The 27,847-nt window shown below is 39.6% G+C and overlaps 1 protein-coding gene across 2 annotated transcripts; it reads right to left on the bottom strand.

The window, feature by feature from the left end:
- Nucleotides 1-1,319: 1,319 nt before the first annotated feature.
- On the bottom strand, nt 1,320-27,847 carry LOC109430124 (serine protease 7). Of its 2 annotated transcripts, XM_029857209.2 has the most exons (6): nt 27,681-27,841; nt 27,454-27,617; nt 26,721-27,357; nt 9,723-9,934; nt 9,326-9,663; nt 1,320-1,933 (listed from the first exon to the last, which is right to left on the bottom strand). In XM_029857209.2, exons 1-6 carry the CDS (start codon nt 27,745-27,747, stop codon nt 1,372-1,374), a joined length of 1,980 nt encoding a protein of 659 aa, XP_029713069.1. In that variant the 5' UTR covers nt 27,748-27,841; the 3' UTR covers nt 1,320-1,371. The 2 variants fall into 2 exon arrangements, with proteins under 2 accessions (XP_029713069.1, XP_029713068.1); XM_029857208.2 differs by having other exon boundaries at nt 27,454-27,847.

Below are 27,847 nucleotides of genomic sequence, written 5' to 3'. Positions count from 1 at the left end.
AGCGCTAGGAGTTTTCGAGCGATGCGTGCTAAGAAAGGACGATCTTCAGCGGTGAACAGGAGAATTGTGTGTGTTTGATAAGGCATCGTACACAAATTACGTAACGCTATAGGGTGAGGGGGGGAGTCTAGCTTAGCGTTACGAGCCATACAAAATATTTTTGGTTTTCATACAAAAAGCGTTACATGGGGGAGGGGGGGAGTCTGAAATCGCTGATTTTAGCGTTACGTAATTTGTGTACCATGCCTAACCATCCGGTTTGTAAAAGAAGGCGTGAAGCGCAGAGAGCACGATGGGCGAACCAGGTGAAGTGTGATCTGGCGAATGTTGGGCATGACCGACGTTGGAGAGCTGCAGCTGAAAATCGAGTATTATGGCGGCAAATTTTTGATTCAGTTTTATCATAAATTTGAAATTGAACTAAATAAATAAGAATAAGTGAATCAAGTGTAAGCAAAGACGCGAATATTGTGAAATGTTTAAATTACGGCAGACTTTAGTGGGCTGGTCACGCCGTGTTACTGTCGGAAGAAAAAAAATGCGGTAATAATAGTCAGAAGAAAGTCAGGTATTGGTCAGCGACATCGTTGCTACACGCCGTAGAAGAAGACCTGGAATCCCTAAACGTTAGGAGAAACTGGAGGAATAACATCCAAGATCGGCAAAGATAGAACTCTGCTATACGCTCATCATTGGAGTAATGATGTGCTATGGCCATTAGGGTTAGAAAGGTATCTAGAAACGTTACACTATCAAAGAAACGGCAGAATACGACATGCATCAATCTCAATTACCTTTCTATCGAAATGACATTGATCGGATGATTTTGCACTTCACAAATGAATTTTTCCGCCAACATAGCGCTGTCAAAGTTGGTAACTATGACATTCACGTAATGACGATCCGCGAAATAGTGATCTATTATATGCGCTCCAAAATGATAGTTTCCATCCTCGTCGCAGTTGCCTTCTTCCAAAGGAATTAACTTTCCCAGATTCACACCAGGTAAGACCACTAAAATCAGTTGTAGCAACATTGTTACTGATGTGGAAATAGAAGCTCATACTCGATTGTACGTTCCTTGGGATGGAACCAGAACAGTGGTTTCCGATGTTCTTTTATTTAATTTTTGTTCAATTTCAGCACATATTCCATTACCAAGCTCCCGTTGACATCGGGTTACTTGTTAGAATATATTGCCTGCTCCATGTGATATTTGCATTTTGAATGCCCACAGTAATATAATTGTGAAATCACAATCTGTCATCACTCTTGAACCTAAGTTGAAAACCACTGGCACAGAAAATAAACACTGATGATTGATTACGGTGAACCATTGTTTTTATTTATCAAATCCCTGCGAACAAATAATCACTCCCGAATGCTATCCAATATCCATTGCACAAAGAACGACACCCGCGTGCTAACACCCGGCGTTCCAGGCACCCCACACCCTGGTCCAGCCGATATGATGCCATACTGCACGTATCGGAAGTTAAACTCGGGAACCTGCACCTTCATCGGTCCGCCAGAGTCACCCCGACAGTGCAGTGTCCCATTGCCAAACCCAGCACAGATCGAACGGCTACTCAGACTGCACTGAATCGATGGAATACGTGTTTGCAGCAGTATGGGACTGTTCTCCAGCCGTTCCGTCAGCCCCCAACCGGTAATCCAAAACAGGGCCGGATCGAACCCAATCAGCGAGTTGGAAATTGGCAAACAGATGGGCATGATGTCGTTGGTGTTGAACTCGATGACCCGATTGACCCGCAGCAAGCCAATGTCGTTTCCGGATCGAACCACCCTGGTGAAATTCGGATGAAAGAGTGACTCCTCTACCATGTACTGCTGGTACGGAGGGGCACAGTCCTGGTATTCGTCGCAATCTGGGTCTGTCCGGGTGTCGTACTCCCCCAAGCGGATGTATAGTCTGGAATTGTAAAAATCATGTTAACCATGTTAAGGAATCTTCATAAGTTAAAAACACAATATGACATACACGGTAAAAATTCTGCACGCTCGATGTAAGGGAAAAATCCCTTAACTATTCAACATCCCAATCAACATGATCTGAAATACCTTTCCTTTGATATCGCAATGCTGTCAGTGATGATTTGATAACCAAAACAAACCCACTGGAGAAATCATCTGAACATCACTTCGATTTGCACTAATGTACAAAGCAATACAATCCAAAGTGAAAAACTGTTGATTTGGTAATGACTGTTTTGGGCATGAAAGTAAATATAGATGACAGGTGGTAGAAAGTGTTTCGCTTCGATTCGCACCTCACTATCAGATGTGAAGTAGTGTAGTGGTAGAGCAGAAGACCGTGACTCTTAAGATCCTGGTATCGAGTTTGGGTGCTGCGGGAATACATTTTGTTTTTGATTTTGAAATCAAAACATTGTCAACAACGAATTGAAGTGGACTTCTATCAAAATTGAAGAGGCATTGAATGTTCTTTTCCAAATGATATTTAGATGATAACAAACTGATTAGACAGTAGTGCGAATTCAAGTGTCAATCTGTTCATGTCAGAGTGCAGATTTTTTACCGTGTAGCCACGATCTCGATCTCGATGCAAAATCAGATAATAAATCTGACGTATTTCGTTCCGACATTTATTTTGAAGGATTAAGCTACAGACAAACAGACGTAATACTGCCAAATTTTGCATCGATCACGCTTCTAACGAACATTTTAAGTCTTAATAGTTTTGGTATTAAGAATTTCTCAACGGACTTCTCCAGGAATTTCTTCTTCATGAACTCCTCCATGAATGTCTTCCGGGGTTGTGATAGTGATTGTTTCAGGGCTTGTTCCGCGGAACTTCAGAACTTCAGAAACTTCTTCCACGATTCCTTCAATCATTCTTACAGAGAATAAAGAATGATGCATAGAAGAATTTCTTCAGGAATTAACCTATGGCTTCCTTCAGGGACTCGTCCTTTAGGGATTTCACCAGACATTTTCCCGGGAACCTCTTTTTAGAGGTTGCTACAATGCGTATTTCTCCAAGATTCCTCCAATAATTCTATCTGGAATTATTTGTTGTATTTCTGCAGTATTTCCAATTATTCTGTCAGAAATTCTATCAGAGATTATTCTAAAATTAACCCAGATTATTTTCAAAATTTTCTTCAAAGAATCCTTTATAGGATTATAAACCACCATTCGTTTACTAATTTGTCCAGCGATTGCCTCAGATATTCCTCAAGGGATGGCATCCGGGAATTCTTCTGCGGCTATTTTCAAGGAATTTCTAAAAAAGTTCTTGAAGGGATTTCCCTAGGGGTTCATGAAGAAATAACCCCAGGAATATATTTGAAAATTCATACAGGGCTTCCTCCTAGGATTCTGCACGAAATTCCTCCTACAAGATTTCCTTCCTACAGGAATTCATCTAGGGGTTCCTAACGAAATCTCATCAGAAATATCCTCCGAAAATTCGTACGGGAATACTTCTGCGGCTATCATCGGGAATTTCTCCAAGACTTCATCCGGGATTTCCTCCACGACTTTCTCCAGGAATTCCTCCGGGAATTCCTCTTTAATCTTCAATAATTTTGAATTTGAAAATAATCCGGAGGAATTCCCGGATAAATTCCAAAAAAAAATTCTAGAAGAATTCATGAGGAATTCTCGGAGGAATTGCTAGAAGAATTTATGGAGAAATTCCATGAGAAATTCCCTGATTAATTCTTGATGGAAGTCCTGGTGAAATTCCTGGAGGGATGCCGGTAGAATTTCTGGACGAGTTCCTGGGGGAACTTCTGGAACTTCCTCCTGGAATTCTTCTAGGAATTTCCACCAGGACTTCCACCGCGAATTCCATTGTGTATTTCTTCAGGAGTTCTTCCGTGAATTCTGCCAAGGTTTTTTTCAGGGAATTCCTCCTAGAATTCCTCCAGGAATTCTAGCAGGAATCTCTCCATGAATTCTTCCAGGATTTTTTTCCAAGAATTCCTTCTGTATTTCAGGAATTTCTCTAGGGATTCCTCCGTTTTTTTTTTTCAGGGATATCTTCAGGGATATCTCCAATGATTTACAATTGGATTCACCAAATGCTCAAAAACCGATATCTCTTCTCGACATTGCGTCTAGCAGGGATTAGGAAATTGAGTGTTTGTGGATGCCCCCAAGGGGGAGTCTTATCACCCCTTTTGTGGAATCTCGTAGCAGATACGCTATTGAGGCAACTCAATAATAGCGGTTTTCCTACTTATGGTTTTGCCGACGACTACCTAACATTGTTAGTTGGTATGTGCATCAGCACCCTTTTCGACCTGATGCAAAACGCCCTTAAGGTAGTTGAGGGTTGGTGTCGCCAATATGGCCTTTCGGTTAATCCGAGTAAAACATCTATTGTTCTTTTCACGGAAAGGCGAAACCGTAATGGCGTTCGACCTTTGCGTCTCTTTGATTCTGAAATCGATGTGACTGAACAGGTTAAGTACGTTGGAGTTATTCTTGATTCCAAGCTTTCCTGGACACCTCACATTGAGTTCTGAATCAAGAAAGCTTGTATGGCCTTCGGGCAATGCCGGCGTACTTTTGGTACAACTTGGGGTCTAAAACCCAAGTATATCAAATGGATTTACACAACTGTGGTTCGGCCAATATTGGCTTATGGATGTCTTGTGTGGTGGCAAAAGGGCGAAGTGAGAACGGTACAATCAAAATTAGGCCATCTCCAAAGGATGTGCTTAATGGCGATGTCTGGAGCGTTCTCTTCAACTCCCACGGCAGCGCTCGAAGTTCTCTTTGACGTTGCCCCACTACACATTCATCTCAAACAAGAAGCACTTTCTTGCACTTACCGTCTACGGGTACTCGGTCTACTAGAGGAAACTCCTGTGAACCGCACATCAACACACACATCGTTGTTTCCACTTTTGGTGAATTGGGACAAAGTTGTCCTTGCTCCACACAGATAAAAATAATGAGAATTACACGTCATGTAAACTTATGTTTGGTCATGTACACTTAGTGTAAGGATGGTTTACATGATATATCATGTAAACCTGTGTTATATGTCATGTAAACACACAGAGTCATGCTGAATTACATGATATATAATGGAAGTTCACATGATATTTTATGACTTTTACATGATATGTCATGTAAACTTCTGTGATATCCCACGCTCCAATTATGTGCATCATAGGTCACTAAATTTTACACTCTTTTTTCGATCTGTGCAAGTGATCTTACAATTGCTTGTAATTTTCCATATAGGACATTTTCCACGAAATTCCCTTCCCGGGAAGAGTGGACATCTGGATATCTGGAAAGAAGTATTTCAGACGGCATCGTATGTTACACTGATGGCTCCCTTCTCGAAGGTCGAGCAGGTGCTGGTGTTTATTCTCGTGAGCTAAGGCTGTATCAGTCTTACTCACTTGGTAGACACTGCACCGTTTTTCAGGCCGAAATCTTTGCTCTTATGTGCGGAGTGCAATCAGCACTTCAGCAGCACGTAATGGGCAAAGTAATATACTTCTGTTCAGATAGCCAGGCTGCTATTAAAGCACTTGCTTCGGCCAACTCCAGGTCGAAGATAGTTATCGCTTGTCGAACTCAAATCGAGGAGCTGAATTCAGCAAACGCTGTTCACCTTCTATGGGTACCTGGTCATTCTTCCATCGCTGGAAATGAATTGGCTGATGAGTTAGCTCGCTCTGGAGCATCACATGACTTCATTGGCCCTGAGCCAGCTATTCCGATATCGAAGCGTTGGATTAAGCTTCAGATTCACACCTGGGCTGTCACTCAACACAGACAATATTGGAATAGTTTGGAGTCATGTCGTCAAACCAAATTGTATAGTGCTGAGCCATCTCTACGGGTGGCGAAGTATCTAACTAATCTGTCTAAGCAGAATTGCAGCATGCTGGTCAAAGCATTGACTGGCCACTGCCGACTCAGCTATCACATGGCGAATATTCAGCAAGCTGATTCATTTGCCTGTGATAGCTGTGAATCCGATTATGGAACTTCGTATCATTTGATATGTAACTGTCCAGTTTTCGCGCAACTGCGTTTCCGAGTATTCGGTAAACACTTATTAAGTGAAACTGACTTCAGACACCTGAATCTTCAGGATATTCTGTTGTTCTTAACCCGCTGTGGTAAAGAGCTATAGGCTCTCTTTCGCTTTATGCGTTATTACAGTGCCCTTTTCAGGGCGCTGTTTGAACCCATTGTGTACGCTTGTGCGTTAGTACCCTCTTCCAGGGTATTTTTCCTATTTCCCTACCTGTCCCTATCCCCATTCAAATCCTTTTTCCTTCCTTTTCCCTCAGGTAGATGATAAAATAGGCTGTTATTTTGGCGATGGCACAAATGTCCCAAATGGAGGATAACGTGCCTCTGTAGCCGGCCTTCTGATAACAAATTTAGAATACTTAATTGTCTCAAAGAGTTCGTGTTTCTTTTTACCCCGTATCGAACGTTCGGTGTCAACTTTCCCCCTCATCATCGTTCATGACATTTCACGCCGAGAATGTCATACGCTTGATGTATCGGTTGAGCCGGTAGCGGTAGCCGATATCGGGGGGTCTTGAACCGTTGCGCACAAAAGGAATTACACGGGAATTACAGAAGTGAACGCTGGAGATACTTCTGAAATTGTCCAGATCTACTGGAGAAACTGCCTAAGAAAACCCAGAAAAAAAAATCATAGAAACTCCATAAAACTCTCCAGCAATATCCACAATTACAATCTGCGGGAGAATTATTCAGATAAATTCCTGGAAAAAATGTCCGATCCAAGTTAAAGCCATTCTTACAGGAACTCCTGGAGGAACAGCAGAAGTTAGCCCTAAAGATGAACTGTTGAAGAGATTCCACATGTCATAAGATTGTTTAGATGAGTTTCAGAGTTTACTACCGTCTTACCCCGCTGGTTCGACACGTTTTAATACGACACTTTTTAATTCGTACCCCTCTTATTCGACACATGTCGAATTAAAAAGTGTTCAAATGTCACAGCGATGTACACTGTAAATGCAAAACAGTTTGATATTGCGCTTATACTCGCACCCGCAGCAGCTCCTCTTGCAGAAGCTAATTCCGGAAGTTCTGAGTTGTTGCTATTCGACATTCAAACCGCCTGTACACCAACCGGAATGAACTGAGGATGGTAACAATCGTAGAAAGAACGAGCTTTTCATTCGCACCACCACAATATCTGTTGAAATCATGTTCCATAACAAATCGGGAAATCAAAACAAAAACAAAAATAGAGTTGCCAAATTTCAATGAGAATGGTCGAATAGGGTGATCAGTTTGTCGAATTAAAAGTTTACCCCGGTTATTCGACAACAGTCGATGTCGTATTAGCGGGGTAATACGGTACTGGAGAATCCATTGCTCTATTCGATGGAACTCCGAAAAATTGGGAAGGAACTTCTCAAGAAAATGTTGAAGGAAGTGTTGAAGGATTTTCCAAATGAATTCTAGAAGAGATTCCTGAAGGAACGCTAATGAACTGTTGGATAAACGCCCGCAGTAATTTCTGGGAGATATCTTGTAGAGGAGGATCTGTCACAGACTTTTTTGAAAAATAAAAACTTCCTAGAAAAAAAATTGTAAAGAAATTAAGAAACTCGTGCAGATTTCTCTTGGATGAATTCTGGTATACATGCCATATTTCTAAAGGCATTTTTGAAGAAATTATCTAAGCAACATTTTTTTGAAGGAAGTATGGAAGGAACTCCTGTAGAAATTTTTGATGACAATCTTGGAAAAATATCCGAAGTATCTGTTGACGAATTTTCCTTAGGAGCTTTTGCAAGAACTACCAAAAAACTCTTGATTTTTTTTTCCAAGAAAACTCATGAAGATAGTTCTGAAGGAAATTTAGGAAAAAATTTCGAATGAACTGCTAGAGGAATTTCAGAAGAAACTCCTGAAGTAATTTTCGATGCAACTCTACGAATTCCTCCTTGGATTCCTTGTGGGTTTCCTCCCGGGATTTCTGCCTCTCAGGATTCCTCAAAGAATTCCTCTAGGCGAGGAGCTCCTGGAAAAATCTCCGAAGGAATTTCGTGATTAATTCCGGAATGAACTTCTGGTAGAAACTCCAGGAGAAATCCCAGGATGAACTCAGGGAGGAACTTCTGAAAGATCTCCCGGAGGAAACATGAAAGAACTCCTCCTGAAGTTCCTGCCTGAAGGACCTCCAGGACAAATCGTGGAGGGAACTCCAAAGGGAATCCCAGAAAGAGGAATCTAGTAAGCAGTTCCAGGAGGAACTCGTGGCGAAATGTGGAAGAAACCCCCCGAGAAATCCCGGAAAGAAATCCTGGAGGATTCGTGGAAGGAACTCCTGTATTAATTTCGTAAGGAACGCGTGGAGGAATTTTGGAAGTAGTTCCTGGATGAATCACGGAATGAATTCCTGGAGAAATCGCGGAAGGAACTCCTAAAGGTACCCCAGAAGAAACTCCTGGAGGAATTCTTGGCAAAATTTTAGAAATAATCCCTAGAAGTATCTCAGAGGCAACTCCGAAAGATATCCTGTAGAAACTCATGGTGGAATTTCTGGCTGTACACCGGTAGAATTACTGAAGAAACTCCTGAATTCGTGAATGAACTTCTATAAGGAATTCCTGGAGATATAAAGAAAAAACTTCTGAAGAACCTCAGAAGCAATTTCATGAAGAATGCCTGACCCAAGCAGCACAGAACTCACAAAGAAGTGTCGACAGCACAAGTGTTTGGTTGTCTTCTTTTTTTCTTTGTGGCTCGACGTTCGCATTGGAACTTGGTTTGTTTAGGGAAATTCCACAGTAACTGTTATTAATTGAAGGGCTTTCTCTGCCTGTCATTGCATGAATTTGTACATAGTGTGGCAAGTACAATTATACACTATGCCCAGGGAGTCGAGAAAAGTTTCCCGACTGGTAACGGTAATCGAACCCGCCGTCTCCGGATTGGCGATACATAGCCTTAACCACTAGGCTAACTGGAGACCCCAGTTTTTGGTTGTACAGGAGTTATATTAATGTAATTCTTACCCAAATGACTCGTGTCCAACCAAAAATTTGCGCTGCGGCACCGGTTTTATAAAATCGTTTAGTTTTGAAATCATTTAAGGTGAATATATATCGAAGCCACACCTTGAATTTTCAAAAGCACAAATCTGAAGAACCAAGAGTCGCACTAAGCTGAAAAGTTGATAGATTGGTCACCACCAGCGGGTGACCAATCGATCAACTTTTCAGCTCGGTGCGATGTTTGGTTTCTCAGATTTGTGATTTCGAAAATTCAAGGCGTGGCTTCGTTTTATATTCACCTTAAGGTAGATACTTACAGCCGCTCAACCTGCCCATCAATACAATGTGCCGCCGTCAGGATGTAACGGTTGTTGATGACCGTTCCTCCGCATTCGGGGCCTTCCCGACCAGTCGCTGATCGGTAAATAAGCATGGCCATCCAAGGATACTGATACATGGGAGCTCGCTCACCAAAGGCAATCTTATCGTCCAGATTGGTTCTGCCACAGTTGGTTGGATTGAGCAACCGGGCGTTGGGATGATTGGCAATATCTGTGGCGACGTTGGTTGCGGTGACCGTTGTTGGAGCCGTTGAAGTGGTAGGGGTCTGTAGTTGCAGATCCGTTTCATCGCAACATACGTAGTACGTGCTGGTCTGTCGGAAAGAATCCATTGTTTAAGTCCAGCAAAAAGATAGGTAGTGTGTTACGTTACCGTAGTAGTCCCCGGTGAACATACACTGCTCCTCAGGAAGTTGGCTTGTGCAGGAGTTACGGCTCGTTTGGCAGCCGCAGCATCACGTAACAGGGTAACAATAGGAGCACAATCTGCCAAAGCTACACAGCGTCCAACTGTGCTGTTTGGAGTGGTGCATACAGGAGCATCCTCTCCGAGGCGGCTTACAACTTTGAAGGTTTTCTCTGGAACTGGAATAGTGAAAAAGATGATTTAATGTAATGAATCAAAGGGGAAACATCAGTTCGTATACATTGGCATCGTAACGTAGGGGTTATCTCGGTTAGTTTTAAACTTCTCAACTAGGTACTGGTTGATTGTATTTTCAGCGTTTATTTTCCAGCAAAAGTAGCTCACAAAAGCGTATGATCATCATGTTAGGGGTCCGAGTCTCAGGGAAGAACTCTAAGCTCAACTGTGCGCTATGCTACTCCGGAAAGTAGGATGTTGGTGTCTGACCCAGCGAGCCAGTGGTAAAAAAGAATTGCAACGAAAAATCAGCATCAGAATAATACAAACCGAGACCAACGGCAATGATCCCAGCGAACACAAGGAATTGCGATTGGAAACTTGGTATATTAAATTATAAAGGTAATATACCATCTACCAGTGGGTCACCAAAAAATCTGGTATTCGCCGAGATGCTCGACGAACTTATCGGTTGAACGAGCGAGCTAAACTACAGCTCCGCAAATTGGTGTCCCTGGCCAAGAAAAACTACGACTTTCTGGCCGAAGAGCGGAGCGCGGTCGATGCGTACAACGAAGAGCGGTCAACTGAAATAGCTTATGAAATTTTAAATTTTGCCTCCAAAACTTACTAACATTTTTGTGTTATAGAGTTCTTGGAAGAATACGGTTTTTTTTTTATTGAGAAGTAAGTTATTTTGGAATTATTGAGTTTGATTACTCAAATCGGAGAACACCAAAACAGTTGAAACATTTTTTAGCCGTTAATACACTGGTAAAAAGCAATTTTTGCTTTACACAAACTTCATCTATTATTGTGTTACGCCGGAATTTTAAATCCATTATTATTAAATTTAGTAAATACCAACATTATTCCTAGCTCTGCTTATTATTCTAGATTTAAATTTTTCACGACGACCTTCATAATGTAATATTTGTGAAATGATCAATACTTTTTTTATTATTTACATGATAAATCGGTAAACATATATTCTCTATATAAAGAGCCCCCACAACAATGTGGCCCCGGGCCCCCACATTTGTAAATCCGACCCTGGTGACAATTGTTGGAAAGCGAAGTAACCAAGTGAAATTAGGTTCGAAACATGATACATCGCCCTGAATTACACGCCTGGATATTTAAAAATTATTTGCTGTGTGGGTAGATACCCGGATAAAAACTAACCATAAGGTGTTAGGTGAAAACCATTCTTGTACCATACAGTGTACCAGCTACAATAAAGTGTATTGTAATGGAATGGTTCGCTAAAAGCTTTGTACATTGTAGCTACTATGCATTTACATCCAATCTTTAAGTAACAATATATTATACAGTTTTTCTTACGTTTGAACCATTCATTTTTCCGAAATATTATTTTTCCGTGCATTTTTATTTTTTTCAGGCGTTCGATTTGAATAGGTCCTCAGTTTGCTGTGATTCCTATGTAGATTCGACCTATTCAAATCGAACGTCAGTTTTATTCAATTTTAGATTTTTTCCGTGCTTTGTTTTGTTGATGTTCGTGACTTTTTTGATGCAAAGGAAAAGAAAGAGAAAAAAGTGAATGAGTTGAAACATCAAAAAAGGACTGCAGATCCAAGAGATATGGCGGGCAAGGTATGTAGAGTGGGATGAGAGGAATGCGAATGTAGGTCAACCCGGAAAGACGCAGGTCAGATTATTGTAAATCAGTGGATGAATTCAATACTATTTTTTCTGTATTTGCATTCAGAGGAGTTTTCTCCCCCTTCTCTCATGTGAACTTGCCTTCTTCCACAACCGAATCAAATGCGATTGACGAAATTTACCTTTGACGAAAAGCCATCTTTAACTTATGGACGGGACACCGAAATGACTTCTAACAAAGGTTCGTCTGCGTGTTTGCTTTTTAACCTAACTTATATTGTTCGTGCAGTTAAAAATCAGAAAAATGACAAGATAATATAACATGATATGGAATACAGTCCCGATTCGTTCGTTGGCGGCTCGTTAGATGGGCTGTCTCGATGGTTGGATGTTCGCTAGCTGGGGCAAAACCCAACTAAAAAGCACTGTCAATGTCAAAATCGATGTCAAAACGAGTTTGACGTCTGACCGTCGTCGCATCGCAGCTCCTGTATACAGACCGTTTGCGCAAGTATGTGAGTGTTTCGTGACTTATTTCTCGTCGCTTGCGTGTGTCTAGAGCATTTCGATCAGTTGTCAGTTGCCCCAACGAACGAACACGATTCGCTAATCGGGGCGCAGTCGTGACCCAACGAGCGAATCCTCACTGTATGTAATGTAAAACAATACAACATAACAAAAAAGAACCATTCCAAAACCATTTGATTAAATGTATAGCCAGTAGTGAAATTACAATTAAAAACAAAATATTTACGGTTCATTTTATTGTTTGAAACTATATATGTACCATACAATGTACGGTAGATGAAAACCCAAGTATCAGTACTTAGAACAATTCATTTACAATAAAATGTATGGTTTTGCAAAAACATATATATGGAGAAAAATATTTTTTGTATTGTTACGATACCTAAAAAAAACACTTAAGCGTTCCGGGTAAATTTACCTGTCAATTTTAATCTCTCCGAAAACTACGATACACTGCATTCTCGTTTTATGCGCTCGACTAGGGGTGCATTAATAGAAAAAAAAAAGCATAATTAGAGGGAATTTTGTGCATAAATTAAGTTAGGGCTTTAATGAAGAAATTTAGTTCGAGAGAAAGGCATTCTTGGCATTTGAGATTGGGACAAAGGGTCTCCAGGAAGTTCCCAGAGAGCCCAAAAAAAAGGACCTAATACATCGAAACTGATCGAAATTATTTTGACGTATTTTCACAAATTAAATGCAACCCAAATTAGTAATGAAACGTATTTCATAGTTTTCAATGAATTTTATAACAATAAATTCATCTAGCAGTGAAAAACAACCAATCTAACCGACTCCAACAAGATTTTTTTTTAAATAATACAACCATTCCATAGAAAATCGATATAGTGTGTCTCCGAACATCGTGATATTTGGTGGTTTTGTAGTTTTTTGAAAATAATTAGACCTGTGTTTTTTTTTTATTTCGTCATTAGAGTGACCAATTTCAAGGTTTTAAAAATCAAGATATATCAAAACTACATTTTTTTTCAAAAATTCACAGCCTTTGAACCAGTTGACCGGTATTAAACTTCTTTTTTTATTCACTGCTGAAAATGTTTTAACATCCATGTGCACTACAGAACATGTGCTCGATGAACAAATTGAGATTTGAATTATGTAAAAAAATCCACGTTTTCCGGTGCGAGTCGAACTCACGACTCCCAATTCGCTAGACGGGCGCTTCTATTCCTTCAAGCTACGGAGTCACTCGATTATCTCCGTCACCATTAGGCCTAGAACTGAACTCGATTCCACAGTCGCACATGGTTATCTTCTTTTAACAATCCAAACCTCCTTCGGGTGGGATTAGACGATCATCTTACACATACACTGTTGTGAACATGTGTGTCACAGTGTAATTTCCCACATGGCTTGGCCCCCCCTGGCCGTCAGATTTTTCTCAATTCGGGCCATCTCAAAATTATCAATAATTCAGAGTTCCGGAAAAAAAATGAAGAAATGAACCATTCCAATGATTTAAGATTCTATCCTTAAATATTAAACTTGTTTTTCTCGAAAACCACAAGAAAATTCGCCAAGTATTTCTCTAAGAGTAAATACCACTTCAATCATATCATAAAATTTTACATTTAATAGCTATCTTGCTTAAATGTCCAAATTTTGTTTTTTTTTTCAAGGAATACAAAAACAACACGCCAAATTTTCCGAATTTGTCGGAACCAGTTCCGGTAGGTAAAGAAAAGGACTTTCTAGAACCATATTCTGCTATAGAGTGTAGTGTCTCAAAATTCACAAATCTTCACAGAAATCTTCAATTCAAACAAACGTTATGCTAAGTGTAAAAACCCTAATTAATCCACCTAGCGGTGATGGTGCCTTTCTCGTGCTTTAAAATATCCTTTCAACAAAACTCAAGCGACATGTTGATGACATTGACATAAATACAAAATAAAAACTGCTTGCTAAATCAACTCAATATGGATACATTTTATATTAGCATTACATCCAATATTCAGAAAATATAAGACAACGATCCAAAATTCAAACCAAACAAGTGTCATGAAGCCGCAAAATTTTGAAACGTCATTTTAGATTTTCCGGTCATTATTTTTTGACTCCGGGTATCTACCCCAACTAAACTAAACGCCATCTTGAACATTGAGACACCATCTTGGATGTTCTGGTATTCATTTTTGGACTCCGTACCTAAAATTACATGAAATAATCGCCGTATTGAATTTTGGCATGTCGTCTATGATTTTCTGGTTACCAGTTTTGGACGAAGACCGGCATTCTTCCCCATTCCAATTATAGTCATATTGCAGACCTTGTGAAACAGCGCACAGCTTGGGTTTTCTGATCACAGATTTTGAATTCTGGACATGTTTCCATACAACATATGCCCATAATGACGAATTTCGCACCAACTCGTCTTCGGGGTTGGCAGCACCCCCTCAGAATGTTATGAAATTTTGTAGGTTTCAAGACTTTACCTTTTCAAGCAACTTTGCATATTTTGTTTTTTCAAAATTAACCTAGACTAACATTTAAAAAGAGTCAAAGTTTTTTAACCGTTTTTTTTCACAAAAAAATAACTCGAATATGATAAGATGTACAAAAAAGTGATGTATGGGGGACATTTAGAGAATTGTCCAAGCTTTCATGAAAAAATATTTTAAAAATTCTAAATACATTTTTACACGTTAAAAAATATATTTTTAAAATTAAAAGTCAATTTACAGAAAATGCCCACTTTTTTATGTTTTGAAATTTTTTTCCAAGAAAGTCAATATTGTTGCCTAACTTTCCTCCATACATCACAAGATGGGCACTTTTAAGGAAAAAAAGTTTTTCTAACAAAAACTTTTTCATGTTAGTTTTTTTAGCGTTTTGCGCATTAGCCGTTTTTTTTCACAAAAAATATAACTCGAATATGATAAGTTGTACAAAAAAGTGATGTATGGGGGACTTTTAGGGAATTGTCCAAGCTTTCAAGAAAACATATTTAAAAAATATAAAAAAATGTTTAACACGCTAAAAAATATCTTTTCAAAATTAAAAGTCAATTTACAGAAAATGCCCACTTTTTTATGTTTTGAAATTTTTTTCCAAGAAAGTCAATATTGTTGCCTATTTTTTTTTTTTTCTGTTCGGAACATAAACCACTGCGACCAAAATTGATCTATTGTGGTATATCCCGTGTCCTTTGTATAGTGCATGTCGTATTACTTTATCGCCATTGAGAAGTTATAAAGTATTCGGTTTTGTTACAGTAGTCATTTTCAACTTAATCGCAAGGGAGGATTCTGATTGATAGGTTCCGCTTTGAACACGCTCCTTTTTCAGTCAAAATCGGATCCCCTAACAATAAAGCCAAGAAATGATACCGATATTGACCATGCATCGGAACCCTAGTCCTTACTGTTTCAAACTAGTGAACACCGAATAAAAGATTAGAAATACTAATCCATTTGTCCTTGTTTCAAGATCTATCTCGGCCACACCTAAAACCGAGACCTATCACTTTCAACAAGGTGTGAAATGTAATAAGGACCAAAGTGTTTTCCTTTGATTACTAAGTTATGCTGTTCCACTAGTTGGAAGCAGTTAGGACTAGGTTTCGGTTTGGTAGATCTTTCTCCGCAACGCAACCCAAAAAGGCGATCTACCCACGCTACGGGCTCCGTTAAAGATCGAGCATATTTTAAACCCCCTCAAACATTCATCCCTCAGCACGGGTCGCCTGACACCTTGGATTGGGGTTACCTGTTTGGTGGACTTTTACCCCCGGAACAGGTAGTCCGTAGTGCTATCCCAAGTAACATTTTCTGTTTTATGAAACACTGGAGGATTATTATAAAGCTTCTTCAATAAAACTCTAGCCAAAGCAACATTATCCGCATTGCTTCTATCATAACCTCAGGAAGATTAAAAACTTGCTAGTTGGCCCATCCTGGTGAAGGTTTTGAAGGGTATTCAACAAAAGTAATCCAGCATTTGTAGTTACCATTTCTAGGGTACTCTACCTAGGTAAATGCTATCCCCACTAATAATGACTTTCATCGTAACTATTCTGAATTTATAAATTATATTTAGTCTTGATAGATTTATCATGGAAGAAAAAACAACACTGCCAGAGACATAATGCAAATAATACGATCGAAATTTGCAAGCTTTGCACGGTGAATAATTATCGTATAGTGCTGCCACACCAATTGCCGCATTAAATTTTTTGTGAAATATGCTAGTAAAGATGCGAAAAAATAAGCGCCCTCTTCGAAATCGTTAAAATAACAGAAAAATGTCACCTGGACCACGCTTGAAAATCATCACCGAACTAGAAAAATTCAACCATCCAATATGTCGGCGGCGAAAGTATCTATTTTTCTATCATCTGCAGTTTGCTTTCATAAAAGCATCATTTAACGCATAATGTCTTGTGATTGCATTTGTAATGATAACCTGCAAGCTAAATGGTTACGTTAAAAGCTAATCCAAACCTGTTTCGTTATTTTTCTACTTATATGAAGACTAAATGGCAACCTATTAAAAATGTGACAGCTGGATGTTTACATTTGAAGTTTCCAGTGAAAGAACCTCATTTTGGCTATTTGATTATCGAACGTCAGAAATTGCTTACGATGGCTCTTTCCCATCGGCAACTGTATTAAACTATCAAGAACCGAGTGGTAAGTAGCTGAAAATTCAGACGAGCGTTGTTCATAGCGCCAATTCGTCGCTCTAGTTAACTAAGAACCTTTTTCATGATGTGGAACCGGTGAGTGTCTCGTAAGTGCCCCTTTTAAATTCCGTCCCTGATTCTCCTTTACTTCCACGACCTGGAGAATACCGGGACGAACTTTTACCCGAAGGTAGCTGAGGGTGGAGACATAGATTCCTGCAGGCTAGTGCAAGAGTGACATTACGGGATGTGAATTATGGCCAAAAAACAAAGATGGCACTCGGTCAGAAGGCAGCCGCTGATCAGCTGGCTTAAATGCCGTTTAATCTTAGATAAAACCGTTTGGCTTACTTGCGTCTTTTATAATAACAAAGTACATTTATAGAATAATTTATCACAACATTCATAAGTCCTTGTCTCTAGTTTTAAATGAACGGTTCTCTAGAGGAACAGAATGCTATTATAAACTTATTTTAAATGCCATGTCATATTTGAATTTAAATTTAGGCTACAGAAGGTTTTGAAAACAATTAGCAGAAAAATTTTGAACTGTGGTTATTTTGCATAATTAAATGCTTTCTGTAGGCAACACAGCATGTTTGCTGCTATAATAAAACCTTTATAAATACCCATGAAAGCTGAAAGGTTATCAATTTGTTACTTGGGATTCTAAGCCGGCAGCTACACGGACAATATTGTTGCCTAACTTTCCTCCATACATCACAAGATGGGCACTTTTAAGGAAAAAAAATTTTCTAAAAAAACTTTTTCATTTTATTTTATTTTTTTTTGCGTGTTGTGCATTAACTCGTACAGTAATGTATCCAGAATCCTAATGACAATCCATTAAAACTTAATGGGCTCAACTACTTTTTTAATATCTTAACGTGCTTGACATTGAAAACGTGCTTGATATTGGAAAGGGCTCAAGACAAATTTGCTTTTAGGGTTTTATATCAATGAAAACGCTTGTGTATTGATGAAATATGTACATATGTATATGTGTATTCAATTGTTTTCTTTTCTACAATATATACATCCTTCTTTTATACATTCTATTGTAACGTTTTTTGAATATTAGATCTTTAGTCTTTAGTCTGTTTCAAAGTAAACTTTTGTGGATTATTTTTTGAATTCGAAAACTTCTTCGCTTCAATTTGATTTTCAGAAATTGGCACAAATGAATGAAATTTTTGTGTACCAGGTATTGTTTTTACGTGACTGTATGTGTGTAGTTCTTCAAGTTCATCCGTCATTTTTGCATATTGTTCATTTGAAATAAAGCAGAAATTCAATTTTGTTTTATGTATATCTGACTGTTTAACTGCCCAGTCATACAGTTCTCGAGGAGTTGTGATTGTGTTTCCATAATCTCGAGCAAGACTTGCTCGTTTTGCCATTCGCTTGAGAGTACCTCCAACAGCGTCACATGGACCTTTGCCATGTGAAGTTGCGAAGAAGTGCCATTCTGCTTCCAATCCATACTTGGACCGAAAACTGCACAAACTGGCAAAATTTGTTTTGTTCTTATAATGAGCTGCTGCTCCATCTGACATGAAAGTAATTTTTGAGAAATCAATCGATTGTTTAATGAAATCCAGCAGTTTTGATATAAATAACTGAACTGCTGTTGTATCGTGTGTAAGTACTTCAGATATTATTATAAAGCTCAAGTTTTCCAACTTATTTTCTTTTCTGTAGTACACTTCAAAGGGGTGAATGGTAGCTTGAGAATTATTCCAATGGTAACCTTGAGCTGAATTTTGAATGATAAATGAATAATTTTCTGAAAAGTCACAAATTGTTAATACTTCACCCTGTTTAAGAGATTCTTTTTTATCCCGCAAAAATGAGGATTGTTCTTTATAAATGAAATCATGAGTTATAAGCTTATCAACTTTTTCTACAAAATACGGAACAAACTCGTCTATAGTCTTAGTAATAGTTTCCCAATTGCATCGATCAGTGGTTAGCCATTGTTGAAATAAAACCGATTCTTTATCATTCGCTTCTAATAATGATGTTAGTTCAATGGTTCTAGGCACACAATAATACAATTTCAGCAAACAGAATGCTGTTTTAAGCATTCAGATATCAAAATAAGCTGAGAAACAGGTTCTATTCCACTTGGGATGTAACGCCAAGAAAAAGAAGGCACCCAACCAAACAAAGTGGTAATGCCCATTGAGTGTTATTAAATGGGTATAAGGATTCTTGATACATCCTGTACGAGTTAATGCGCAACACGCTAAAAAAAATAACACGAAAAAGTTTTTGTTAGAAAAACTTTTTTTCCTTAAAAGTGCCCATCTTGTGATGTATGGAGGAAAGTTAGGCAACAATATTGACTTTCTTGGAAAAAAATTTCAAAACATAAAAAAGTGGGCATTTTCTGTAAATTGACTTTTAATTTTAAAAATATATTTTTTAACGTGTAAAAATGTATTTAGAATTTTTAAAATATTTTTTCATGAAAGCTTGGACAATTCTCTAAAAGTCCCCCATACAACACTTTTCTATAGGTCTTGTCATTTTTGAGTTACATCGATTTTAAAAAATTCTTCGAAAAAAAGTTAGGCCCTCTTCAAATGGTACTCTTGAAAATTTTCGAAAATTTAAGTATGCAAAGTTGCTTATAAAAACCTAGTCTTTATGCCCACCAAGTTTCATTCGATTCTGAGAGGGTGTTGCCAACCACTGGTCGAGTTGGCGCGAAATTCGTCTAATGCAAGAATTCAAAATCCTAAAAAAGGCGCTAACTTGAATACGGGGCATTATCTTGGATACTCTGGTGGACTTCGAACATATTTCCCATACCAAATACACTTATTTTACATAGTTTTAGAGCTCAAAATTCCTTTAAACAGCCGCCATCTTCTGTTCAAGGTTGACACGATCAAATTCTTATTTTTCCATTCAACGTTGACCCATCCTGCTATAAATTTACACCTTTGGAATCTGAAATGGTGCGATTTGATGAAATCGCTTTAGTTTTGTCTATATCTGCTAACAACAGCTAGTCTTATGTGATCTAAAGCTATTTTCTTGTAAACCATTTATTGGATTATCAAAAAATCTGCGATGTGATGTGTCGTATGTATGGGTTTGATTCATTTTTATATACGGCAATTTTCGGTGGGATACCCGGATCTGATTCCATGACACTAACGGTTGTCCCAATTCTGGTCTGAGATTATTTTATTGCTAATTCTTCACCTTTACCCAACCACCGCGATTTGATATATCGCATGTATGGGTTTGATTCACCTTTACTTTTAACTATAGATAGTAGAGTAAACATAGATCCGCGGACACCGCTGACTAAAATGTTTCAAGCGTGTAAGTAGTAATTTTCAAGAGTGTGACGGTTGAATATGACGTCATGCGCTCCATTGATGTTGTCCAAATCGTGACAACACGGATCTATGTTTACTCTACTATCTATACTTTTAACCACTTTCGAAGCCACAGCCGAACCCGCAACACTACCGGGAATCTAATGTGGTCTGACCGTATTTTTCCATCAGGTTGTCGTGGTTTGATGTACCGCATCCATGGTTTTGGTTAAATTTTACATTTTACTACCCGGATCTGATTCCGAGTAACTACCGGCTGAACCAAATATGGTCTGACACTATTGTCTTATTAACTGTTCATCGGTTAACCAATAACGCTGCAAATTGAAGGTGTCACATGCAGGGTTCGACCATTTCGACGGAACCAATTCCGGAACACTACCAGTTGTCTCTAGTGTGATCTAAGGCTATTTTCTTGCTAACTGTTCATCAGGTTATCGCAAAAGCCACGATTTGATGTGTCACATACCTGGATTTGATTTACTTTTACATTTGGCCTCTTCCCGCCACTCAAAACCGATTCCGAAACACTTGCTGGCCGTTCATTAGGTAATTGATAAAGCCGCTATTTGATGTGCCGCATGTATGGGTATGTGTTTCTCTTTCAGATTTGACCACTTCTGCGGGAGCCCCGGAACCGGTTCCGGAACACTATTGGTTCAGATATGGTCTGAGATGATTTTCCTGCTCATTGTCCATCAGGTCATCGAAAATGCCGGGGTTTGATGTGTCGCATGCATGGGTTTGGTTCACTTGTATATTTGGCCACTTACGGCGGGACACCCGGAACCGGTTCCGGAACATTACCGGTTCAGATATGATCTGAGACTATTTTCCTACTTATGCATGCATGGGTTTGGTTCAATTGTATATTTGGCCACTTCCAGCGGTGTGCCTAAAACCGGTTCCGGAACACTACCGGTTCAGATATGGTCTGAGACTATTTTCCTGCTTATCGCTCATCAGGTTATCGAAAATGCCGTGGTTTGATGTGTCGCATGCATGGGTTTGGTTCACTTGTATATTTGGCCACTTACGGCGGGACACCCGGAACCGGTTCCGGAACATTACCGGTTCAGATATGATCTGAGACTATTTTCCTACTTACCGCTCATCAGGTTATCGAAAATGCCGTGGTTTGATGTGTCGCATGCATGGGTTTGGTTCAATTGTATATTTGGCCACTTCCAGCGGTGTGCCTAGAACCGGTTCCGGAACACTACCGGTTCAGATATGGTCTAAGACTATTTTCCTGCTTACCGCTCATCAGGTTATTGAAAATGCCGTGGTTTGATATGTCGCATGCATAGGTTTGATGCATTTTCATATCTGGTCCCTTCCTGGGGTACCGTTCCGGAACACCTAAATGGCCATATCTCCGGAACGGCTGGATCGATCCGAACCATTTTCAATAGGAAACAATGGGACCAGATTCCGCGTCGAATGAACCGTCGGTCATTGAAATCGGTTGAGGTTTACTGCCAAAAAGTGATGCGAGTTTTTTTGTACACACTCACACATACGCACACACACACGCACACACATACACACACACACACACATACACACACACAGACATCACCTCAATTCGTCGAGCTGAGTTGATTGGTATATATGACTCGACCCTCCGGGGCTTCTATCAAAAAGTCATTTTTGGAGTGAACATATAGCCTTTCCGGTACACTTAGTGTACGAGAAAGGCAAAAAACGTGCGATTATTTATGAATTTCGCCAGGGACACCTTCACAAATTCCTCAAGTATTTTTTCAGGAACGTCTCCAGGAATTTCCTCTTTCGAGAATTCTTCCATGGACGCCTTGCGGAGTTCCGATTGTGATTGTTTCAAGAACTTGTTCCAAGAAATGCTCCAGGAATTCCTTCCACGCTTCCTTTCAAAAAAATTTACAGCTACTTCTGCAAGGAGGCATCAACGAATTCCTCCAAGATGTTTCCCATGTTTCAGTGATTCCATCAGGAATGCCTCCAGAGATTTCTTCAAGAATTCCTCTAAGGATTTCACCAGACAATTCTCCGCGAATTTTCCCTGGGAGCTTCAGAGGTTCCTCCAGTTATTGTTCCAGTGCTTTTTATGAGAATTCCTGAAGGAATTTCTCCAGAGATTCCCAAGAAATTTCACCAGAGAACCTTTAATGTTTTCTGGAGGTATTTCTTTGGAGATTTCTCCATATATTCCTTCGAGAATTCCACTAGAGATTGCTCCAATAAATCCATATCAAATAATTCAAAATATTTGTTCAGGATTTTTTTCCAGGAATTATTTCAGAAAATGTTACCTAAAATTATTGAAAAAAATCAGGAATTCCTTAAAAAAACTTGTACAAAAAATATTCAGGAGTCCATTTGAAGGAATCAATAATTCGTCCAAAAAAGGACATAAACATGGACTCCTTCAGATTTTTTCCAGGGATTTCAAGAGAAATGCTTGGTCAAGAAAACTCTCGTGAGATTACCTAACGAATTCCTCAGGGGATTGCTTCCAGTATTCCTCAAGAAGTTCCTTCTGGAATCCGCTAACAAATTCCCTCGGAAATTCGTACAGTAATTCCTTTAAGAGTTTCTCCAGTAAATCCTCCAGGGATTTCTTCCGAAACTCTTCTAGAACTTTTTCCAGGGATAACTTCTGGAATTTTGACAAGAATTTCTCCGGGGAATCCTACACGAAATCCTCCAGAGATTCCTTCAGGACTCAGGGATTTATCCACCTGAAATTCCCTTAGGAGTTCCTCCTGGCAATTATCCAGGAATTCCTCCAGGAATTTCCAGAGATTTATCCAAGAATTGCTTAAGGGATATTCCCAGGCATTCCTCCAGGGATTACTATACGAATTTTTCCAGGTATTCCCGTCGGGATTCGGGATTTCTTCCGAGGATTTCTCCAGGAATACCTCCAAAACATTCCTCTGAGGATTCCTCCACGCATTCTTCCAGTAACTCCTCCCAGAATTCCTTTAGAGATTCCTCCAGGAAATTTCTCCTGAGATTCCTCCAAGAATTCCTCTAAGGATTTCACCAGGAAATCATCCAGGAATTGCTTTAAGGATTTCTCCAGAGGTTTTAAAAAATCCTCTAAGTATCCCTCCAGGAATTCCTCCAGACATTTCTCAAAAGATTCCTCCCGAAATTTCTCTGGGATTCCTCCAAGAATTCCTCCAGGTATTCATTCAGAAATTATTCAGGGATTCCGTCAGGAATTCCCCCGGAAATTCCTTCAGAGATTCCTACCAGGATTCTTTCAGAGATTCAGTGTTTCATTCAAGAGATTTCTTCTGTATTAGCCCCAGGTATTCTTCCAAGAATTCATCCAGTGATACCTCTGGGAATTCTTCCAGGGATACCTCCAGAGTTTTCTCCGGGCATTCCTGCAGAAATTCATCGAGTAATTTCTTCACGAATTCTTTCAGGCATTCATCCAGGAACACCTCCTGGGATACGTCCAGAAATTCCTCCTAGGAATTATTCAAGAGCTTTTCCAGGTATTGCTCTGGAAATTCTTCCAGGATTGCTCCAGGAATTCCTCTGGTGATTTCTTAAGAAATTCATCTCGGGATCTCTTTAAAAAAATATTCAGGGGTTCCTTTAGAAATTTTAGAAATCCTTCCATCATATTTTTCAGGGATGTATCCAAGAAATTCTCCAGGATTACCTGAAGATTTTCAGGAACTCGTACAACGTTTTACATTTGAATTCTATAAGATAATTTTAGAGGGATGCATATAGAAATCTGGGAGGATGCAAGATCTTCAAGAAGTCATCAAGGAAGTCTTTCACAATTATTTCCAAAACAAATCTAGGGGTTCATCGATGGATTTATTGCAAAGAAATACCAGAAATTTGTCCTGCGATTCTTTCTGGAATATATCCTGATATTCGTTTTTTCACCAAGAATACCTTCAAGATGTTATCTATTGATTTTTTTAGAAACTCCTTCAGAGATTCCTCTAGGAGTTATTCCAGGGACGTTTTGAAGATGTTCCTCTGAAAAGTCCTTCAGGGATTCTTGGTTCCAAAAAATGTCAAGGAACTCCTTCAGAAATTCCCCCGGGAATTTCCACCGATTGTTCTAGGACTTATCCTATGATTTTTGCAAGAATTTTATCAGGGATTTTTTTTTTCTTATTTTGTGTAAGGATTCCTTCGGAAATTTCTCTTGAAATTGCTATAAAAAGTTGCCTAAAAAAATTTCAGGGATTCCAGCAGTTTTTTCAGGAGTTTACTTAGGAATTCCATCATGGATTTTAATAATAGGTCCTCATGGATTTTAATAATAGGGATTCTTCTAAGCATCACACATTTTAAATAAGAGTCATGGCAGTGCAGGTTTAGGTTGCGCAGAAATCACAGTGACTTTATTTAAACAAATAAGAACTAAATGCTAGAAGCGCTTGCAGACATTACTCCAGACTCTTTAGGAATTCTACCAGAGGTTCCCTAACGGAATTTATCTAGGAAATGCACCAGGAACGTCTCCAGAGTTTCCTTCTTAAATTCTTGATGATAATTCTTCCAGACATTTATTTCTAAATGCATTCCAGCGGTTTGACCAGGAATTCCTTCAGGAGAATTCCAGGATAATTTCTAGAATTCCATTATTTGGGAGTTCTCCGGAAAAACCTTCAGAAAATTGTTCAAAAATTTCTCCAGGGGTTTCCTTCTGGAATTCATAATGGGATTTCTCAAAAGTTTCTTCAAGTGATAGTTTGAAGGATGTTACGAAATATTCAAGAATTCTTCCAAAGATCCTACCAAAAATACGTCGATTGACATTTCTACAGGACTATGAGATGAGTAGGGTCTGGAACCATTTGAGCAGGAATAGCACCTATTTTGGGCACTTGGTTCTATAACTCAGTCAATTTTGAACCGAATTACTTGATTATTTAGACACGATCAGATACGTACAGTATCTAGCCATGTTCAGAAATGCAAGTCAATCGGTTTGAAATTGACTGAGTTATAGCAGCAAGTGACTAAAAAGGGTGCTCCTGCCAAAATGGTCCTAGACCCCAAATTCAGTACATTTTCAAAAAAATCTTTGGACGAGTTTCCATTATGTTCTACTAGAGAAAATGTCGAAGCAAATCATGAAGAAAATTCTGGGTTAATCCAAAAAATAGTTAAAGCTTTTAAAATGTAATGTTATTACATTCAATTTCATCGTGTTGCGTTTAGTTATGAAAGAGATAATAGGTATAAAATTGCTAAAAGTACTCGCCCCCTCCTGACCGAAAAGCTGGCTACGCCCTTGGTTGAGAGGGCCAAATAATGTTTCTAGGCAAATAATATCACATAATAATATAATTGACACGATTTTTCAAAGTGTTGCAACTTTTGAAACTGGAAGGTTTTATTTCTGCATTTGAAAGAGGAACAGTAGTTTTATCATACGCTAAAAAAAGATTTCCCGGAAACAACCGGAAAATCAACTTATGTCATTTTGAATGTACGGTAAAGGATTCCATCATTTTTTTTTTCATTTTTTTCATATATTGTATGGAAAATTTAACGTCAATTCATAAACAGAATTAACCTTCTTTAACAAACTGCATCGTTGAATTGATTGACAATCAATTTTATTCACTTTGTACGGCCAAAACTTGCACGCGCTGTGAGTTATATCAAAGAAAACGTATGAAATTCAGATTCACTAAACCTCTTCTGATAAGCGTAAACAAAACATTTGGACACTGCTTAGCTGCCAAACGATTACATGAAAACTACACTTGATTCATTTTGAGTTTTTCTACTTATGATGGTTTCGATATAATTTACTCCAATGTGCGGCGTTTCAATGGGTTTCGTTGGCGCTTCATTTGGATTACGGGATAATGGCGGTATCTATGGCATTAGGGGCCAAAAGTCGTATAAAAGGGGTATTAGAGTGTACCAAGAGATCTCAACGGCGTGTCAAGGAGGTCCCAAGGGGTTTCAAAGAGGGTACCAGTAGATCTCGGGGGCGTTTCAGGGGATTCCTGAAACGCCAAACGCCCTGGACTTCCTTGAAACTCCCCTGGCAACTCCTGGTAACCCTCTGAAATGCCCCTGAGATTCCTTTGAACGCCCATGATATTGCATAGTGAAACGCCCCTGATATCTCTTGGTACCCCCTAAAAACCTTGAGTCTCCCTTGAAAATGCCCTTGAGATTATCTGGTACTCTGACCTCCTTGAACGCCCCTGAGATCTCATGATACCTCCTGAAACCCTCAAGATCCAAGGTAAAATACCCCTGAGATCTTTTGGTACCCTCCTCCTCTCCTGAAGCATCCCTTGAGGTCCCAAAAGTTTAATGGAATACTCTGAAGCCCTTGAAAGTGTTCCTGAGGCCCCCTAGAACACCCTGAGATTCCTTGAAACACGGTAGTGTCCCTGCGACCCCTTGGTTGCCCTTGGAACCTCCTTAAATCTTCTGATACGACCCTAAGACCACCCTCAACGCCCCTCAACCTCATCGTACCGCTGAAACACCCTGAGGCCACCTTGAAACGCCCTGAGATCTTCTGGTATCCCCTGAACCCCCTGAAATGTCCCAGAAACGGCCCTGAGACCCTCTGGAACTTTCCTGGAAACCCCTGAAACGCCCTGAGTGATCATCCAAACTGTCTCCCTGACTTACCTTTCAACACTTTTCTTTTTGGACAGCATACATATTCCACTTGGTCTAGATTCGTATAGCACCAGTTCTTCTCCACATATATATCACCAGCATTCAAAGCATCTTCACATCGATCCAACTCCACGCAAAGGCCCGTTTTCCCATCGTCCGTATCGCACTGTTTTCCTAACTGAGTGTCATACTGGACCTCGAGCGTTGGACAACACATATGATCAACATTCTTCAGCTGCTCGCAGCCCACCATAAACGCTTGGAATTCTTCTGGGACTTGCTCTTTGTCCCCAATCAGACCACAACGGCTCGCGGGAACACATTTTCCCGCATCTAAAAACGGAGTTTCGCACTTTCGCCATCCTTGCTTCTTGGCCAATTTCATCGGAGTTGTGACATGATCGTCACAACACACGTAGACTTTACCATTGTCTTGGTAGCAGAAGCTTTGCGTCAAGTGCAGATGCAACGTGGGATTGTAGTTCCGTTGCAACTCCATGCTACAGTTGTAAATAGAAGGGCACGATTCCAATTGGGTACACGTGCCCTGAACATTGCGAAACGATAGACAGGAACGGCGTGCCTGTTGTTTCCGGTGGTTGTAATAATTCCTGGAGGATTCATCGGCACAGCAAATGTGAATGGACTAAAATTAAATTTTACCAGCAAAACAAACATTACATATTATACCATGCGTTATCAACTGAAAGGTCAAGGTGGCGAAATCCCGCACTTTACTCACACCATTCGCTCCGTAATCACAAATTCGTTCGTCCAAATAGTCTTTGTACGAGAAATTCGGCTGAAACTGCAAGCTGACGAGATTGGAAAACATTTGACGGCACTGCTCCACCGGAACGCATCTTCCCCTGATCGAAGGATCACTACGGATCCGGCACGATTTGACTGAAAATTTGAAGTCTCTGTGAAAGTTACCCGAATGCCAATAGGAGTATCTTCTCCAATTACCGGCGTGAGATTCTATCGCCCACAGAAGCACTACAAAAAATAATAATACCGATAGCTGCCGCATCATGACGAATGCACGATTGGCCACCCCGAACTGTTGACGCCTAGACACGTGAATGAAGACTGAAGATCCCGCAGTTCTCGTTCAGAACAAACCGATTGAGCTC

The sequence above is a fragment of the Aedes albopictus genome, chromosome 1 (genome assembly GCF_035046485.1).
Source record: "Aedes albopictus strain Foshan chromosome 1, AalbF5, whole genome shotgun sequence".
NCBI classification, from domain to species: domain Eukaryota; kingdom Metazoa; phylum Arthropoda; class Insecta; order Diptera; family Culicidae; genus Aedes; species Aedes albopictus.
Note: the sequence above shows the minus strand (reverse complement) of the source record. Positions and strands in the feature narration are given on the sequence as shown.

Bases quoted from the DNA above. Each gene is read 5' to 3' on its own strand.
- LOC109430124 (XM_029857208.2), bottom strand. From the start codon at position 27,747: ATGATGCGGCAGCTATCGGTATTATTATTTTTTGTAGTGCTTCTGTGG. The intron at 27,358-27,453 runs GTGAGTAAAGTG...ATTTAATTTTAG, and splicing joins GTGATTACGGAGCGAATGGT to TCCATTCACATTTGCTGTGC. The intron at 9,664-9,722 runs GTAACGTAACAC...TCTTTCCGACAG, and splicing joins GTTCACCGGGGACTACTACG to ACCAGCACGTACTACGTATG.